The sequence below is a fragment of the Coenobita brevimanus genome, chromosome 111 (genome assembly GCF_032717465.1).
Source record: "Coenobita brevimanus isolate Jiangsu-jjx chromosome 111, ASM3271746v2, whole genome shotgun sequence".
In the NCBI taxonomy this organism is placed as follows: domain Eukaryota; kingdom Metazoa; phylum Arthropoda; class Malacostraca; order Decapoda; family Coenobitidae; genus Coenobita; species Coenobita brevimanus.
The window spans coordinates 6,239,359-6,258,458 of NC_137064.1; the positions used below are offsets into that span (position 1 = coordinate 6,239,359).

The following is a 19,100-nucleotide window of genomic DNA, read 5'->3' on the forward strand; positions in this document are numbered from 1 at the left end:
ATAAACCATGTAGGGATCTGGTGTCTCCTCTTCTTCCCATTATCAGATCAGCGTTCTTCCCCACAGCGAGGTGCGGGTAAATTTGAGGCTGGCTCCTGGTTTGGACACCACAGGGTACACAGCGCCACCATATTTAGGTTTCTTGTTATCAAGTAACTACCATAAATGCTTTTGGTACTTGGATAAAATCCCAGTCCAGAGTAAGCAGCCATATCACACCAAACCCCAATACACTATGCCAGTTTCAGAAAGAGGGAGCATGGCTTCATATACTGTGTTTGTGTAAAATTATAGCCTATCTATCTATCTATGTCTGTCTATTTATCTGTCTCTATCTTCCTGCAGTGGATACTCAAATGGCTGATGATTATATATATATATATATATATATATATATATATATATATATATATATATATATATATATATGTATATGTATATATACTGTATATGTGTATATGTATATATACTGTATATATGTATATGTATATATACTGTATATATGTATATATATATGTATATATACTGTATATATGTATATATATATGTATATATACTGTATATATGTATATATATGTATATATATTTATATATATATATATATATATATATATATATATATATATATATATATATGTGTGTGTGAAAAGAAATTACAATACTGTACAGTAATTTCGTTGCATGGTTGGTTAGTCAGTCAAGTGTACTCCTTGTGTGTACCAAAACTTTTTGAGGAGCTGGCCATGGGTAACTTTACACTCCCTCTTCTGTCTTTCTTTCCTTCATTCTTTCCTCTTCCTTCTGCATGTGGGTGACTCTGCACTGAGTGACAACCCAAATGATTTTGTGTGCACCAGGAAACCATTTACTATGCTGGGTGGTAACCACATAACCAAATTTTGGCACCTGGTGGTTTCGTGGGTAATAATTGCGCTCCAGTTGGATTGAGCCGGTGAAAGTTTATGTCCAAGGGGGGTTGGAGTTTATTGCTCACATAGTGCCACCCAGGGATGAGTGAGGCTGGTCACTCTTATCTTAAATGTCGGGACCAACTGCCTAGCCCCAGGCTTCTACGCTCCTCGTGGGGCAGCGTAGGATTGGATGATGGATGGATGGATGGAATAAAAGGAAAGTGTTTGATAGGCTTAAAGAGGTCTTTAATGGTTAAATTCAGTGTAATTAAATTCAGTAAAATGAGATTTGTTTTTATGTGATTTACTGTGCAGTATTTCAACCTTCACCATTAACTGCCATCCCCAACCCTTTATCCACAATTCAAGTTTTAGTCTGTCCTATAGCCCCATCTATCCTTCTGTGTACTGTACACCTCATAATAGATAACATGGAAACACCACATAATCTTGTCTCAACCTTGTCTCACTGTAGTACTGATGCTGAACCATACACTTAACAACCACCTGATACTACAACTAGCCACACCTCACACTCCCCTAGCCCAGTCACAACATGGCTTTAGGCCACTACACTCCACAAACACCCTTCTTACAGACCTTACACAGAGAGTTTTCGATGGAATGAATTCAGCTAGGCCACCACACAGAACACTAGTCACACTAGACATTAGCAAAGCTTTTGATGCCATCCCCCGCCACAACCTCACAAACAAAATACTCAACACAAACATGCACAATAACACAAAAAGATGGCTGGCAAACTACTTAACAGGCAGATATGCAAATGTAACATTTGCCGGTCAGTTTTCTAACATCAGAAACTTCACAAACGGCTTCCCCCAAGGATCTGTTTTGTTCCCTACACTCTTTAATCTATACATGCATGACATACCCACACCCCACACACCACAGATACACATAGCTTCCTGTGCAGATGATATAACACTTACATGTACACACCAAAACTCAAACACAGCTGCACACATCATTCAACCTTACCTCAACACACTACACGAATGGTTCACCACAAACAGGCTCAAAATAGCCCCAGCCAAATCTACAGTTACTCTTCTCACAAACTGGACAGCAGAACACAGTCACATCCCACACCTCACCATAAACAACACTCCACTACCACACACACACACACCCAAAATCCTTGGTGGAACATACAATACATCAATGTCATTCAAACAACACATCACAAACATTAAAAATAAAATAACACCGAGACTCAATGCTTTGAGGTCACTTGCCCATACAACATTTGGACACAACAAAGAAACCACCACCACAGTATACAAACAATACATACGTTCAGTGATGAATTATACAAGCCCTGCCTGGACTTCTAACCTGACCAAACACACTACAACACTCTATAGACCATACAGAACAAGGCCCTAAAAATAATCACAGGCTGCACAGCTACTACACCCACAGACCACCTACATCAAGAAACCAAAGTCCTCAAGGTCAAAGATCACCTAGACATGAGAGGCACCCAGTTTCTTGCTGCAGCCTCCACAAACCCACAACATCCACTACAGTACATGGCAGCACATCCACCCACACCAAGGAACATCAAAACAACACCCAGCAGACGATACCATACACAAATACTGTCATCTCTCCCCCCTCCCCCACGTCAGACCAGCTTCCAGAAGCATATCCACACTCAAATCAGTCGCCACTCCATTCAGTCACTTAAAGACAACACACAGCTGCATGCACAGCCTCCTGACATCCACCCTTCTGAATCCTATCTTCCTCATGAGGACAGGGTCCACCTGGCCAGGCTGAGATGTGGGCACCATCCAGCCCTCTTAAGCTACCAGAAGAGGCTGCATGACTCCGTCGTTGATGCCTGTCCAGGATGCAACACAGCACCCCATACTATTAAGCACATTATGGAAGACTGCATTGCACACAATCACCTATGCCAACAACACAACATACACTCTTTGAGAGCTCTGTGGGAAAGCCCGGTCTCGGCCATGGCCTTCCTAAGGGACTCGGGGCTGTTCGGCCAGACTGCCTAGGGAACAACTACTGCTACTACTACTACAACCACCTTGGTGGTAGGTGGTGGCTACCATCATGCACTTGCATGTTGTGCTACCTGCTTCTTCCTTAACCTTTATCATACTCTTTCTGTGTCTGCCCTCCTCTGTTCCTGTTTCTCCCATCCTTCCTGTCACTTTTTTATTACTCATCTTTCCACTTAGGTGGCCCTACACTGGGTGACAATCCCAATGGTTTCTTGTAATCCTGGAAACCATTTATAACAGAATGGTAACCATATAACCAGATAACAGGGTGATGTGGCACCTACTATGGTGCCTCTGTTAGCTGTGTGGAGAGACGCAAATGTGGCATCTGTCCAGGAATCAGACCTCCACATTCTTCCTCGTGCATCGCTGTGGTGAGGCACTGTCCACCACAATGGAACCGGTTCATTGCACAGGACAGCCCTGCAGGGGTGGTTACTTACCTGTGGTTGATGGGTCTGCCCAGCCATACAGACCAGGGTTACTCAGCAGCAGCAACTTGTTTTTATACATGCCTCACTGTCATCTTAAGAATAGCATTTGCAAGTAGCCTGCCTACACGATAGATACATACAGGGTATGTGAGACTTTCCCTGATCCATCATTGTTTACCTTGTAGTAGATTTTTTTTTTTCCCTGCCTTTTACATGTCCGTTTATACAGTTCACTGTCCAGAATTGTTTAAACTATGTCCAGGCCTATGCACAGGGGTGCTTTATTTGAGTGATGAGTTTTCCGTGAATGTTGGTGTGCATCAGGGGTCAGTCTTGAGTCCCATGTTGTTTATCATGGTACTTGAAGCCCTTTCACGTGACTTTAGAAACGGACTCCCGTGGGAGTTGTATGCTGATGATTTGGTGTTGATTGCAGAGAACGAAAGGGAGGCGGAGGAAAGATTTAGGAAGTGGAGAGATGGTATGGGGCACAAGGGTTTAAGGGTAATTACAGATAAAACAAAAGTGATGATATCTAGGGTTGGTGGCGGTACTGTCAAAGACGAGGGAGAGTGGCCATGTGCAGTTTGCCACAAGGGCGTGGGAAGTAATTCCATCTTGTGCGGTGTGTGTGATAAATGGGTGCATAAGAGATGTAGTGGTATCAGAGGTAGACTGCGAGATAATGCTGATTTTATGTGTATGGCATGTCGGGGTGAGCAGGTGGAGATTGTCAGACGTGAAAGGACTGAGCTTGCTGTTGAATCTCTTGAGTGTGTGGAAGAGTTTTGTTATTTGGGAAACATGTTGTGTGCTGGAGGTGGGGCTGGAGCTAGCTCTGTGGCTAGGGTGAGAAGTGGTTGGACATTGAGACATTGAGAGGACTCTCCCTACGTGCTATGGGGTCTTTGTATGCAGCATGTGTTAGGAGTGTAATGCTGTATGGTAGTGAGACCTGGGCAGTGAAGGAGGAAGATATTCGTTGGCTCAGACGTACAGAAATGACAATGATTAGGTGGATGTGCAGTGCGTCCCTGCGTCCAAGGCCTGGAGGGGTTGGGTTTACGATGGAAGAGTTGAGAGGTAGGATGGGACTGGAGTGTATTGGTGTTGTGATGATGAGAGGTAGATTGAGATGGTTTGGACATGTGGAGAGGATGGGGGATGATAATTGGGTGAGGAAGGTGTGAAGTGTTAATACTGGGGGTGGGGTTATGAGGGGTTGACCGAGAAAGACATGGGACGAGGTCATTAAGTTTGACCTCAGTGTTAAGGGACTGAACAGGGAGGCTGCAATGGATCGTGCAGCGTGGAGAGCCGCCATTAGGTGACCTAGGCCGACACATGCAAGCATGTTGGAGCCTTTATAAATGAAAACGAAAACGCATACAGAAACTGAGCAGTATAGTCATGTAAATTTCTGCGTTATTTTCTGTAAAATAATGCAGTTTTAGAAGGTATAAAAACTGTTATTAGCTTCATTGATGAATGAACTTCCAGGAAGTGGGCGCGGTATGTCTGCTCCCATCCTGGCTGTGTAGGTACTGCACGGGATCTCCATGTGCGGGTGTTTGTGGTAGGACGGCCTGAAGCAGATACTATACATGACCATCCCATCTGCAGGTATGAACCTCTTGCTGTTCACTTTGAATACTGTAAATACCATTTTTTTATTGTACTGTATTACTAATATGCAATTTGAATATCCCATCTGTAAAACTACAAATATGTTGATGATGATGATTACTATTATTCTTACATGTACAGTATTTTGTGTGTGTATATATATATATATATATCCATCCATCCATCATCCAATCCTATGTTGCCCCATGAGAAGCGTAGAAGCCGGGGGCTAGGCAGTTGGTCCTGACATTTAAGATGAGAGTGACCAGCCTCACTCATCCCTGAGTGGCATTACATGAGCAATAAACCCCAATCACCCCTTGGATATAAACCTTCACCGGTTCAATCCGACAGGAGCACAATAATTACCCACTAAACCACCAGGTGCCAAAATTTGGTTATATGGATACCACCCAGCATAGTAAATGGTTTCCTGGTGTACAGGAAACCATTTGGCTTGTCACTCAGTGTAGAGTCACCCATAGGGAGAAGGAAGAGGAAAGAATGAAGGAATGAAAGACAGAAGAGGGAGTGTAAAGTCACCCATAGGCAGAAGGAAGAGAAAAGAATGAAGGAAAAAAAAGACAGAAGAAGGTGGAAGGAAACAAGGATGGAGGAGAGGACAGGGCAGACACCCGAGAGCAGCACTACATTGAGTGAGTGGATGGTGGGCGCCCCCACCTACCTACCAGGTGAAAAGAGTAAGATGAGGTGGAAGTGAAGTTAACAGGGGAGTGAAAGATAAAAATGGTAGATTAATAGTGGAGAAGGGAGAAAAAGTGAGCAGATGGAGAGAACACTTTAACGAATTGTTGAACATAGAGGATGGAAGTAATGTGAGTATTAGTGGCCGGGGAATGGCTGGGAGAAGGAGGGAGGTGAGAAGACAGGAAGAAATCAGTAGGATGGAAGTTGTGGAAGCAATGAAGAAAGTTAAATTGGGGAAAGCCCCAGGAATTGATGGAGTGTGTGGTGAAATGCTGAAGCATGGGGGAGAGATAGTAGTAGAATGGATGTGGAAAATGTGCAGATTGGCCTGGGAGGAAGGTAGAGTCCCAGAGGATTGGAAGTCAGGTATAATTATTCCCTTGTACAAAGGAAAAGGGGAAAAAGAAGTGTGTGGTAATCATAGGGGCATTTGTCTTCTTAGTATAATAGGAAAGGTGTATGGTAGGATACTTATTGACAGAGTTAGAGAAAGAACAGAGGAATTAGTTGGAGAAGAACAGGGAGGCTGTAGGAAGGGAAGAGGTTGTGTAGATCAGATTTTCATTCTTAGATCTTTAGTGGAAACGTTTCTAGAGAAGGGAAAGAAGTTGTATGCAACACTCACGGATTTGGAGAAAGCATATGACAGGTTGGATAGATGAGGATTTTGGAAAGTATTAAGAATATATGGAATAGATGGGAAGTTGTCGAATGCTGTGAAGAGTATGTATGATGGTGCTAAGGCTGCAGTGCATGTGGATGGTGAACTGAGTGAATTTTTCTCTTTGAAGGTTGGGTTGAAACAGGGATGTGTCATGTCTCCATGGTTCCATCTGTACATGGATGGGGTAATAAAAGAGGTACAAGGTAGGGTAGTGGATGTTGGAGTGGCCCTGGTGAGAGAGGGTAGTGTTTGGAAACTCCCTGTACTGTTGTTTGGAGATGATACTGTGTTGTTGAGTGAAGATGAAGGAGAGCTGCAAGGCTTGGTGGATGGGTTTGGGAGAGTGTGTAAGAAACGGAATCTAAAGGTGAATGTAGGGAAGAGTAAAGTGATGGTCTTTGAGAGAGGTGAAGTCAGTGAATGTACAGTGAGGTTGGATGGTGAGGAATTGGTAAATGTGAGTACGTTTTAGTACTTGGGTAGTGTGATGAGTAAGGATGGAGGTTTGGAGGGTGAAGTGCTTGAAAGAGTACAGCAGGGAAGGAAGGTTGCTGGTTCTTGAAAGCAGTGATAAGAAACATGGAAGTGAAAAAGTTACTACATGACAGTACTGTGAAACCAACTCTAACGTATGGAAGTGAAGCTTGGATGTTGCTGGAAGGACACAAGTCAAGAGTGAGAGCAGTGGAAATGAGTTATTTAAGAGGAGCCTGTGGAGTCACATGGAGAGACAGGCTGACAAATGAGGATATAAAGGAGCATTGTGGTGTGGATGTGGATGTGATAGGAAGCGTTAGGAGGAATACACTGAGGTGGTTTGGCCATGTGGAGAGGATGGAGTGTGAAAGACTGACAATGAGAGTGTATGTGAGTGAGGTGGATGGGGGAAGAGGGAGGGGGAGGCCGAGGATGAGATGGAGGGATGGGGTGGAGAGATATATGAGAAAAGGGGGTGTGAGTTGGGAGCGGGGCAGTGAAATGGCAGGGGACAGGGCGACGTGGAGGTGATTTGTTTGTGGCCACCCCGAACTGGATTGAGGCGTCTGGCAATATATATATATATATATTGTGGTGTGGATGTGGATGTGATAGGAAGTGTTAGGAGGAATACACTGAGGTGGTTTGGCCATGTGGAGAGGATGGAGTGTGAAAGACTGACAAAGAGAGTGTATGTTAGTGAGGTGGAGGCCAAGGATGAGATGGAGGGATGGGGTGGAGAGATATATGAGAAAAGGGGGTGTGAGTTGGGAGCGGGGCAGTGAAATGGCAGGGGACAGGGCGACGTGGAGGCGATTTGTTTGTGGCCACCCCGAACTGGATTGAGGCGTCTGGCAATATATATATATATATATATATATATATATATATATATAGTAATTCCTCCACTATCTGTTGTAATAGAGCCACAGGTGTGTCCAGAAAGTTGGTCTGTCTGGATAGTGGGCCCCTGTCTCCTGGACTGGTACTTATGGACCCTAACCTAGCCTAACTCAGAAAAACACCTACCTAACTCCCTACCAGACATGCATAGCACCTATTTAAGACCCTATTCACATCAATAAGGGACATAAAAGAGCGAAATAAATGCAAAGGAACCAGAGAATGGGGTTTTAGAGGTAAGTATGGAAAAAACAGTACAATATTAAACATTCTGGGTACATACAACAAGTCCCTGGCTCCTGGACTGGTACTTATGGATCCTGACCTAGCCTAACTCAGAAAAACACCTACATAACTCCCTCCTGGACATGCATTGCACCTATTTAAGACCGTATTCACACCAATAAAGGACATAAAGAGTGAAATAAATGAAAATGAACCAGAGAATGAGGCTTTGGAGTTATGTATGGAAAAACAGTACAATGCAGTATTAAACATTCTGGGTATTTACAACAAGTCCCTGGCCATCTCAGTGAATAACCCACCTCCTCTCAGACACGGACAATAAAAATGTGTACCTGAAACACTTGCAGTAATCAAGTCTTGCACTGAACTTAGTCATTTGCATTCTGAATTCAATTTTCATAACACTGCGCACTCTGTTCTTACTTGCGCTCCATTGTACTTTGATGAAATCAGTGTTGCACTCTGCACGTAAGTCTTTGCACTCTGGATTCTAATTTCTTAACACTGCGCACTCTTCATTTCACTGCGTGTAAATTTCCGTGTGGTTTAGTGGTGATTTCTTGCTGTTTCTTCACTGTCAGAGTCCGAGAGTAGCTGATGCAGGTGGCCTATGGGCGCGTCGCTGGAATGTGGTGATGGACTGTCCACTGCAGATGACTCTGAAGACAGGCGCAAACTCACATCCAGTGGCGACTCCACCATGCCTGATGTACTGGGCTGTGGCTCGGAGGATGAAGGCCTGTCTTGGGGAGGCAGTGGTGTGGAGCCAGGGCAGGGGACAGCATGGGTCACAGGTCTGAAAAAACTGTCAATCGTTGATTGGTGCAAGGAACGACAATTTTGGCGATTAACGATGTGCTGCCTGAAAGCCCGCATTTCCTCCACAAGTTCCAAGGGCCCCATCTCCCAGTCGCAGTCCGGGTGTTCCAGGTAGTCGAGAACGAACTCGACGTGCTCCCGGAGTGCGCTCAGCTTGGGGATGGCTAGAGTAGTGGCACGCTGAGAGGAGTCTGCATCATCGTTGCTTTCCATGTCAGAATCTTCAAGTTGGGTACTTGTACCTGCAACTGAAGATGCGATCTCGATATCAAACATGATCTGATGCCCAGGATTGCCCTCGTCGTCATCCAACCACTCACGCACTTCATCCACATCAACATCGTCACCATGCATATGAAGACGTGCGTGGAAGTCATTCACATCGAAACTTAGAAAATCGTGCATAACATCGGCTCCGACAACCAGACGAGACCAACCATTTTCCAGAGTTTTGACAGTGACTTCCTTCCATGCACTGGCCCAGTTGTAAATGGCAACTTGATGTTGTAGCGGCGAAGGTTTTCCAAAATCCGCTGGCCTCGTGTGTCCGTCCCTCCCTGCGCTCATCCTCATCCTCGAGAACAACCATCACCTTATCTAGGAACTTCCTACGGTACAGCCTCTTCATTGCCACGATCACTCCTTGGTCCATTGGTCGGATGAGAGAATCTAATTAGGTGGCAAAAACATGCACCTAGTGCGGCCATTCTCATCCACAAAGTCCTTGTCAGATGGATGCGCAGGTGCATTGTCCAAGAGAAGAAGGGCCTTTACCTGGTCGCGTGGGATTCCCAGTTTCTCTGTTTTGTAATGGATAACCTCCTTGGCGAAATGGCTGTGAAACCAGTCTTCGAAGATCTTGGCTGTTAACCAAGCCTTCACAGAATAGTACCAAACGACAGGAAGGACATCCATCACCCCACGAAGACACCGAGGCTGCTTTGCACGGCCAACAATAACGGACTTGAGCCGGTGCATGCCGTTAGCATTGGCACAACACAAAGCAGATATCCGTTCCTTGCAAAGCTTGTGGCCAGGTACGTACATCTCCGTCTCCTCTGCTAGAGTGTTCATTGGCAGCGAGCGATAGAATAGACCAGTTTCGTCAGCGTTGTAGACTTGAATGAGAGTGAGGCCCTCCCTGTCGATCAAGCCCTTCACTTTCTACCGAAACTCCTCTACTCCCTCCTCATTGGCATCTAAAGCTTCACCATGGGCCTTACGGTTGGTAAGGCCATGCCGTAACTTGAAGGCGAAGAGCCAACCCTCGGATGCCTTGAAGTCTGGGGTGTCATGTAACCTTGCGAACTTCTCAGCAGCAGCCTTCAGCTCCGTGCCACGCACCATCACACCAGCAGCACGTTGTTGACGATACCAAATCGGCATGGAGCGGTCTATTTCTGCATACCAGGGAGTAAACATCATCTTCCTCTCCACATTTCTTCGATGAGAAGTCAGCCGTTTACCGCATGAGTTTGTCCCGGGATCTCCTGATATCAAACAGTGTAGAGCAGGCCAGGTTGAATTCACAAAGGATGCATGAGGTCGACCATCCCACATCCACCTTGTCCAATATCTCCCTCTTCTTCTTCAGAGTCAGAACCATTTGCTTCCTCTTCTCAGGTGGTGGGGCCATCATCACACACATGAAAAAGAGGCAGGAAAGGAACAGCAGAGCCTGCAGGAAGTAGGGCGCCACCATAAAAGCGAGCACATGGGCGACGAGCATGCACTCACGACAAATGATGGGCGGGAAGTGGGGAGGATGCAGGAGGCTCTCGAGTCTAGCAGATGTCGGTGGAACGATGCACCAAAACACAGGTGATCCGTGCCGTGCGCCGAGTTCAGATTACAGGGGGGGGGAAATTCAGATTTTTTTTTTTGGGGGGGGGGTTACAAAGTCCCGGGCCCAAAATGTCCGGTAAGTGAGGAGTCCAGATAGTACAGGGATTGCTGTATATATATATACTGTATATACTATATATATATATATATATATATATATATATATACAGTAATCCCTCCACTATCCGACGTAATAGAGCCAAAGGCATGTCCGGAAAGTGGTCCTGTCCGGATAGTGGGCACCAGCCTCCTGGAGTGGTACTTATGGACCCTAACCAGCCTAACTTTGAAAGCCACCTAAATAACTCCCTACCGGACATGCATAGCACCTATTTATACCTATGTAAGATCCTATTCACACCAATAATGGACATAAAGCATGAAATAAATGAAAAGGAACCAAAGAATGAGGAATTAGAAGTGACTGTACCTCAGCCAGGGTACTTACATCACGTTTGTGGCTACCATTCTAAGGTTTTGGCAGTGGTGAAAATGCTCTTGAAGCACGTACAGTAATCCAGTGTTGTGCTGCACTTAATTCTTTGCACTGTGAGTTATAATTGTTTAACAGTGCACATTGTTCTTAACTGCACCACTGCAGTTCTAACCGCCAATTTAAACTGCCAATTTGCACTCCACAGTTGATCCTTTGCACTCTAAGTTCAAATTTCTTAACACTGCACAACATTGTAAATTCTCATGTGGTCTAGAGGCGAGGTATTCCAGTATGTTCACTGCATATTCACAAAAAACGAGCACATGTGGCTTCCAGTGCGATAAGCTTCTATTCACAATCGAAGTTAGGGAGTAACTGTTGATGTCGGAGAAACAGAGTTGCCAGATCGCAACGGCCACATTACCAATCTCCTCAACTTTCATTACCAAATTTAACTTTTCATTACCAAATATGTAAAGCTAGCATTTATTCTTCACTAATTATATATACAAGTGGAAATACATGTAATCACTCTCCTTATAATTAACAGCATGTTGATTATTTTCACACTATGTAGGGTAGCAGATTAATCAGAGAGAGCAAACAATCCACCATCTCCATCCTGTGTATCCTCATACATGTGAAAAATCCATTTGGTAATGCATTATTCTGATTCATTACCAAACAAATTTTTCATTGGCAAATTGGCCCACATTTGGTAATGAAAAATAACAAACGGCAATGTTGACAGCGAAGAGGGGAGGGGTGAGGAAGGAAGGGGTGAAGGGGCCATGGTGTAAGCAGCTGTTTGGCGCCGCACAGCAATTTCAAATTACGGGTGGGAAAAAATTCGGCATTTTGGGGATTTTTTTCTTTTTTTGGCCATTTTTCAGTTCCGATAGTCCAGGCCCACAATGTCCGGAAAGTGGGCGTCCGGCAAGTAGAGGGATTACTGTATATATATATATATATATATATATATACGCAGTAGGTACGCACAGTACGCAAGTTTATGGGTGGCAGAGGAGCTTGCTTACTAGGAATTCGTGTACTGTGAATACATAAACTTATGGGAAAAATTACATATAGGCAGCCCCCCTCTTCATCGGTAACCCTTGAGACTCCTGTCAGATCTAAGTATTGTACTGTACAGGGAAACTATCTAAGACATATTACCTAAGATAAAGTAAACCAACAAGATTATGGCTTTACTAAATCAACAAGGATATGGCTTAACTAAACCAGGACGTAAGAAGGGGATTCGAGGCAGGGTGAGACACCTAGCATGCACCTCCTGCACCACCTGCCACACCACCCGACACCACCTTCGGCTTTACTAAATCAACAAGGTCATGGCTTATCTAAACCAGGACATAAGAAGGGGATCCGAGGCAGGGTGCACCTCCTGCACCACTCGACACACCTCCTTCCTCATCACTCTCGTCACCAGCACTTTCGACACTTTCACTAGCTAATGCACTCATTTCATTCATAAACCCTTCAAAGTCTATTTCTGACACCACAGACATCGCATCATCCTCTTGATCCTTACCAGGAAATGACTCTTCTGATGTTGAAGGTAGCGATTCCTCACTTTATTGAGGCCGTAGGTAACAGTTGATGAGGCAACCACTGGCGCCTCTTGGGGTGGCAATGTCGCGTGCTCGTGGTAACCCTGGATTTAGGCCACTCTTCGCTGCTGTCTCACCTATTAGAGTTCAGTTTGCTTACTATTAAAAAATACACTAAAGCTCAATAAAAAATAGGTTCTCATGTACCATGCAATTTGTGTACTGTGAGCTCGCATACTGTGCACACCTACTGTATATGTATCTACTGTATATATCTATATCTATATCTATATATACTTATATATGTATATATATATATATATATATATATATATATATATATATATATACACAATAATCCCTCCAATATCCGACATAATAGGGCCATAGGCAGGTCTGGATAGTGGTCCTGTCTGGATATTAGGCCCCAGCTTATGGACTTGTACTTATGGACCCTAACTCAGAGAAACACCTATACAACTCCCTCTGGACATGCATAGCACCTATTTAAGACCCAAATCACACCAATAAGGCACATAAATGGCTGAAATAAATGCAAAAGAAACATAAAATGAGGGTTTAGAGGTAGGTTCATACAATATTAAACATTCTGGTTACTGGCTCCTGGACTGGTACTTATGGACCCTAACCTAGCCTAACTCAGAAAAACACCTTCCTACTGCACATGCATAGCTCCTAACACCCTATTCACACCAATAAAGGACATTAAAGAGTGAAATGAGGTGTTTGAGGTAAGTATAGTATGGAAAAAAGTACAGAATGAAACATTCTGCCTACTTACAGCAAGTCCATGGCCATCTCGATGAATAACCGCCTCCTCTCGGACTCTGACAGTAAGAAGGATTTCCTGAAGCATTTCCAGTACACTGTTCATGAAGTCTTGCACTGAACTTAGTCAATCGCACTCAGAAGTCCGTTCTCTTCACAGTGTGCACTCTTGTCTAACTAATGCTCCATTGTAACTTACTAAGTGTTGCACTCTGCACTTTAACTTTTCCCATTCTTCTAATAATTTTCTAAAGCAAAAACAAACAAGTCTATGTATGTTAAATTTTGTTCCAAATAAGTCTTTTCACTCACAACTGTAAATCCTTAACACAACACACTGTTTTTTTCACTGCACAACACTGTAAATTTCCGTGTGGTCTAGTGGAGAAGTTCTTGCTGTTTAATCACTGTCAGAGTCCGAGAGTATCACTGGCAGGTGACCTAGGGGTGTGTCGCTGGGTCGTGGTGATGGCGTACCCACTGCAGACGACTCTGAAGACAGACGCAAACTCACGTCGAGCGGTGACTCCACCATGGCTGATGTGCTGGGCTGTGGCTCGGAGCATGAGGGCCTGTCTTGGGGAGGCAATGGAGTGGAGCCAGGGCTGGGCACAGCGGGGGTCACGGGCCTGAAAAAACTGTCAATCGTTGATTGATGCAAGGACCGACGATTCTGACGATTGATGATGCGCTGCCTGACAGCACGCACTTCCCCATCTCCCTGTCGCAGTCAGGGTGTTCCAGGTAGTCAAGGACGAACTCTAGGTGTTCCCGGAGTGCGCTCAGCTTGGGGATGGCTGGAGTAGTGTCCTGCTGAGAGGAGTCCGCATCATCGTCGCCTTCCTCGTCAGAATCTTCAAGCTCGGTACTGACACCTGCAACTGAAGACGTGATCTCGATATCAGACAATGTCTGATACCCAGGATCGCCCTCGTCGTCATCCAACCACTCATGCACATCGTCCACATCAACATTGTTGCCATGCGTACGTAGCCGTGCATAGAAGTCATCCACGTCAAACCCTAGAAAATCGTACTCCACATCCATTCCGAGAAGCAGACGAGACCAACTATTTTCTAGAGTCTTGACAGGGACTTCCTTCCATGCACTGGCCCAGTTGTAGATTGCAGACTTGATGTTGTAGCGGCGAAGGTTTTCCGAAGTACGCTGGCCACGTGTGTCACGTCCCTCCCTGCGCTCGTCCTCGTCTTCGAGAACAACCATCACCTCGTCCAGGAACTTCCGGCGGAATAGGCTTTTTGTTGCCACGATCACTCCTTAGTCCATTGGTTGGATGAGAGCAGTCGTATTAGGTGGCAGAAACGTGCACCTAATCCGGCCATTCTCAGCCACCAAGTCCTTGTCGCACGGGTGGGCAGGTGCATTGTCGAGGAGAAGGAGGGCCTTTACCTGGTTGTGCGGGATTTCCAGTGTCTTCGTCTGGTAATTGATGACCTCCTTGACGAAGTGGCGGTGGAACCAGTCTTTGAAGATCTGGGCTGTAAACCATGCCTTCAAAGAATGGTACCAGATGACAGGAAGGACATCCATCACCCCACGAAGACACTGAGGCTGCTTTGCATGGCCAACAACAGCGGGCTTAAGCTGGTGCATGCCGTTAGCACTGGCATAACACAAAGCAGATATCCGTTCCTTGGAGGGCTTGCGGCCAGGTACACGCTTCTCCGTCTCCTCGGTTAGAGTGTTCGTTGGCAAAGAGCGATAGAATAAACCAGTTTCGTCAGCATTGTAGACTTGACCGAGAGTGAGGCTCTCCCTGTCGATCAAGCCCTTCACCTTGTGCCGAAACTCGTCAACTCCATCCTCGTTAGCGTCCAAAGCTTCGCCATGAGCTTTACGGTTGGTAAGGCCATGCCGTAACTTGAACGTGAAGAGCCAACCCTCAGATGCCTTGAAGTCTAGGGCGTCGTGAAGCCTGGCGAACTTCTCAGCAACAGCCTTCAGCTCCGTTCCACGTACCATCACACCAACAGCACGTTGCTGTCGATACCAAATCAACGTGGAGCGGTCGATTTCAGCAAACTTGGGAGTAAACATCACCTTTCTCTCCACATTGCGTTTCCTTCTCGACGAGAAGTCAGCCGTGTACTGCATGAGTTTGTCTCAGGATCTCTTGATATCGAACAAAGTAGATCGGGCCTGGTTGAACTCGCAGAGGATGCGGGAAGAAGACCACCCCGCATCTACTTTCTCCAATATCTCCCGTTTCTTCTCCAGAGTCAACACCACTCTCTTCCTCTTCTCAGGCGGCGGGGCCATCATCACACACACTAATAAGAGGCCCGAGAGCAGCAGGAGTGCCTGCAGGAGGTAAGGCACCACCACAAAAGCGAGCACGTTGGCAGCCGTGACGATGAGCGTGCACTCGCGGCGAGAGACAGGCGGAAAGTGGGGAGGATGCAGCGACGCTCTATCGGACGTCGGAGGAATGACGCGCCACAACAAAGCTGTCCCGCGCCGCCCGCGGCAAGTTCAAATTACGGGCGGGATTTTTTTTTTTTTTTTTTTTTTTTTGCGGTTTTCGGACCATTTTGGGAATGTTGGATCCCAGGACGATTATGTCCGGTTAGTGGGGATGTTTGGATATTAGAGGGATTACATATATATATATATATATATATATATATATATATATATATATATGCAGTATATATACCGTATATATATATATATATATATATATATACATATGCAGTATATATACTGTATATATATATATATTAATATATATATATATATATATATATATATATATACAGTGGGGCACCAATTTTCGCGCTTAATTGGGTCCAAAAATAATGCGCGAAAGTGGAATTAGCGAAAGTTGGGGCATTGTCTTTATGGCAAAAAGGCTAATTGGTTCCCGGTTATCCTAAAGTAACATCAGATTTTCATTTTCACTTGCAATACAGTACATCAAATCACTATTGTACATTGCATTGTGAGATACAAACAATAAAAACTGTACAGTACACATTATATGAGGAGAAACATACCACAGAGACCAGGTTGAGGTGTTTAATGGATGTTGGGGGTAAGTATCCGAGGCGCGTGGCGGGCTTATTTAACCACGCCAGACGTATTGGCGCCACCTCTTGCTGCCTCGCTACCACCATGCTGTTTCCTCATACTACGCACTGTCGATTCTGGGATGTTAAATATACGGCAGATTTCACTGTTTTTTGCGCCCTTGTCCATGTGCTCAACTATCTTCCTTTTCATTTCATTATTATACTGCGGTTTCTTCACTCCAACACGATACTCTCTTTTAGCCTTGGCCTTTCCTCCCGACTTTGAATGTCCCGGCCACTTTTTATCACCACCACTGCCTCCCGGCCCTCCCCCCACACCACCAGGCTCTCCCCCCACACCACCAGGCCCTTTCCCCACACTACCAGGTATAGTAGAGGTCATTGAACCGTGAGAATCCAACACAATGGAGCTAGCACGCTCATACACAATGGCGGGAATGGGTGGACAGAGTGTTGACATGACATCATTCAAGATGGCGGTGGGTTGCGGGCGGGCGGTGCAGGAAATTCAAAGTTCAAAATATTGTCCCAAACCCAAAATTTATGCGCGAAAATCGATTTTTTTCAAGCGAAAGTGGAAGTTAGGGAATATTTGGTGCATGCCGCGAAAGTGGATTCCGCGAATCCTGCTGTAGCGAAAGTTGGTGCACTACTGTATATGTATGGTGTTGGAGAGGAATGAAGTCACAGAATGTACAGTGAGGTTGGATGGTGAGGATATGGAGAATGTGAGTGCATTCAAGTACTTGGGTAGTGTGATGAGTAAGGATGGAACTTTGGGGGATGAAGTGCGTGAAAGGGTACAGCAGGGAAGGAAGGTTGTTGGTTCACTGAAAGCAGTGATGAGAAATAGGGAGGTGAGTATGGAAGTTAAGAAGTCACTGCATGATAGTATTGTGATCCCTACCCTGACATGGAAGCGAGGCGTGGACCTTGCAAGAGGGGAACAAGTCGAGAGTGAGAGCAGTGATAATGAGTTACTTGAGAGGAACATGTATGGAACTTTGGGGGATGAAGTGCGTGAAAGGGTACAGCAGGGAAGGAAGGTTGTTGGTTCACTGAAAGCAGTGATGAGAAATAGGGAGGTGAGTATGGAAGTTAAGAAGTCACTGCATGATAGTATTGTGATCCCTACCCTGACATGGAAGCGAGGCGTGGACCTTGCAAGAGGGGAACAAGTCGAGAGTGAGAGCAGTGATAATGAGTTACTTGAGAGGAACATGTGGAGTGACATGGAGGGACAGGTTGATGAATGAAGAAGTGAAGGAGTGTTGTGGGGTGGATGTGGATGTGGTTGAGAAGATTGGGGGAAATACACTGAGGTGTTTTGGACATTTGGAGAGAATGGAGAATGAAAGACTGACTAAGAGGGTGTATGTAGGTGAGGTGGAGGGAGGGAGAGGGAGGGGTAGACCGAGGATGAGGTGGAGGGAGGGAGTTGAGAGGTATATGAGGGAGAGGGGGGTGAGCTGGGGGGAGGGTAGTCAGGTGAGTGACAGAGCGACTTGGAGGCGTTTTGTCTGCGGCCACGCTTTGCGGCATTAGGGCATCGGGCTATATATATATATATATATATATATATATATGTATATATGTACAGTACATCCCCACAGTACGCAGGTTCCGAGTACGCGATCCCCCATGTACACGAGGACCTATTTTTTTTTTTTTTTTGTATATTTTTTATTAGTACGCGAATTGAACTCCGTGTCAGCGAGACGGGCAGCGAAAAGTGGCCCAAATCTGAGGTTACCTCGAGTGCGCAACATTGTCCCCCCAAGAAGCGATAACAGGTAAAGGTCTATCTATCTTTGTCTATCTGCCAGACGCCATAATCCCATAAGGGGTGGCCATTTGACTTTGAGTTATTTGTTTTACGGGGAGGGGAACTAACCTTCCACCAACCCACTTGTTGACACGTAGGGAGCATGTATGGGTTGGTTATGTGGTTACCACCCAGCATTGTAAATGGTTTCTTGGCATACAGGAAACCATTTGGCTTGTCACTCAATGTTAAGCCACCTGTAAAGGAAAGAAAAGCAATAAGAAGTGACAGGAAAGATGGGTAGGAAGAGAGGAGGGCAGGAACAGAAAAGAATGATAAAGGCAAAAGAAGAAGTAGGCAGCACTACATCAAGTGAGTGGATGATGGTTGCCACCACCTACCACCAATGATTTACCTAGTAAAGCCATGATCTTGTAGGTTTACTTTATCTTAGGTAATATAGCTTAGATAGTTTCCCTGTATAGTACAATACTTAGGTCTGAAGGGAGTCTCAAGGGTTGCCCAAGAAGGTGGTGCCGCCCATATGTAATTTTTCCCATAAGTTTATGTATTCACAGTACGCGAATTCCTAGTACTTGACGTCCTCTGCCGCCCAAATAGGCACGTTCTAGGAGGATGTACTTTATATTTTATATATATATATATATATATATATATATATAAATATACATATATATATACACCCACTGCAAATTGACTTAGGACCTACGCACAGCATTGCTGTGGGAGAGTTGTCTGTCATTGCTTTGTATTTCCACCTCTACCAAGTGTATTTTTT

At 45.1% G+C, this 19,100-nt stretch overlaps 1 protein-coding gene across 1 annotated transcript in view; it reads left to right on the forward strand.

The window, feature by feature from the left end:
• LOC145417765 (minichromosome maintenance domain-containing protein 2-like) overlaps nucleotides 1-19,100 on the forward strand; it is a 149,744-nt gene that overhangs the window by 31,035 nt on the left and 99,609 nt on the right. Inside the window, exon 4 of the mRNA XM_080286372.1 lies at nucleotides 4,900-5,022. Coding sequence (XP_080142498.1) covers nucleotides 4,900-5,022 — 123 coding nt within the window. The remainder of the gene's footprint in view (nucleotides 1-4,899; nucleotides 5,023-19,100) is intronic.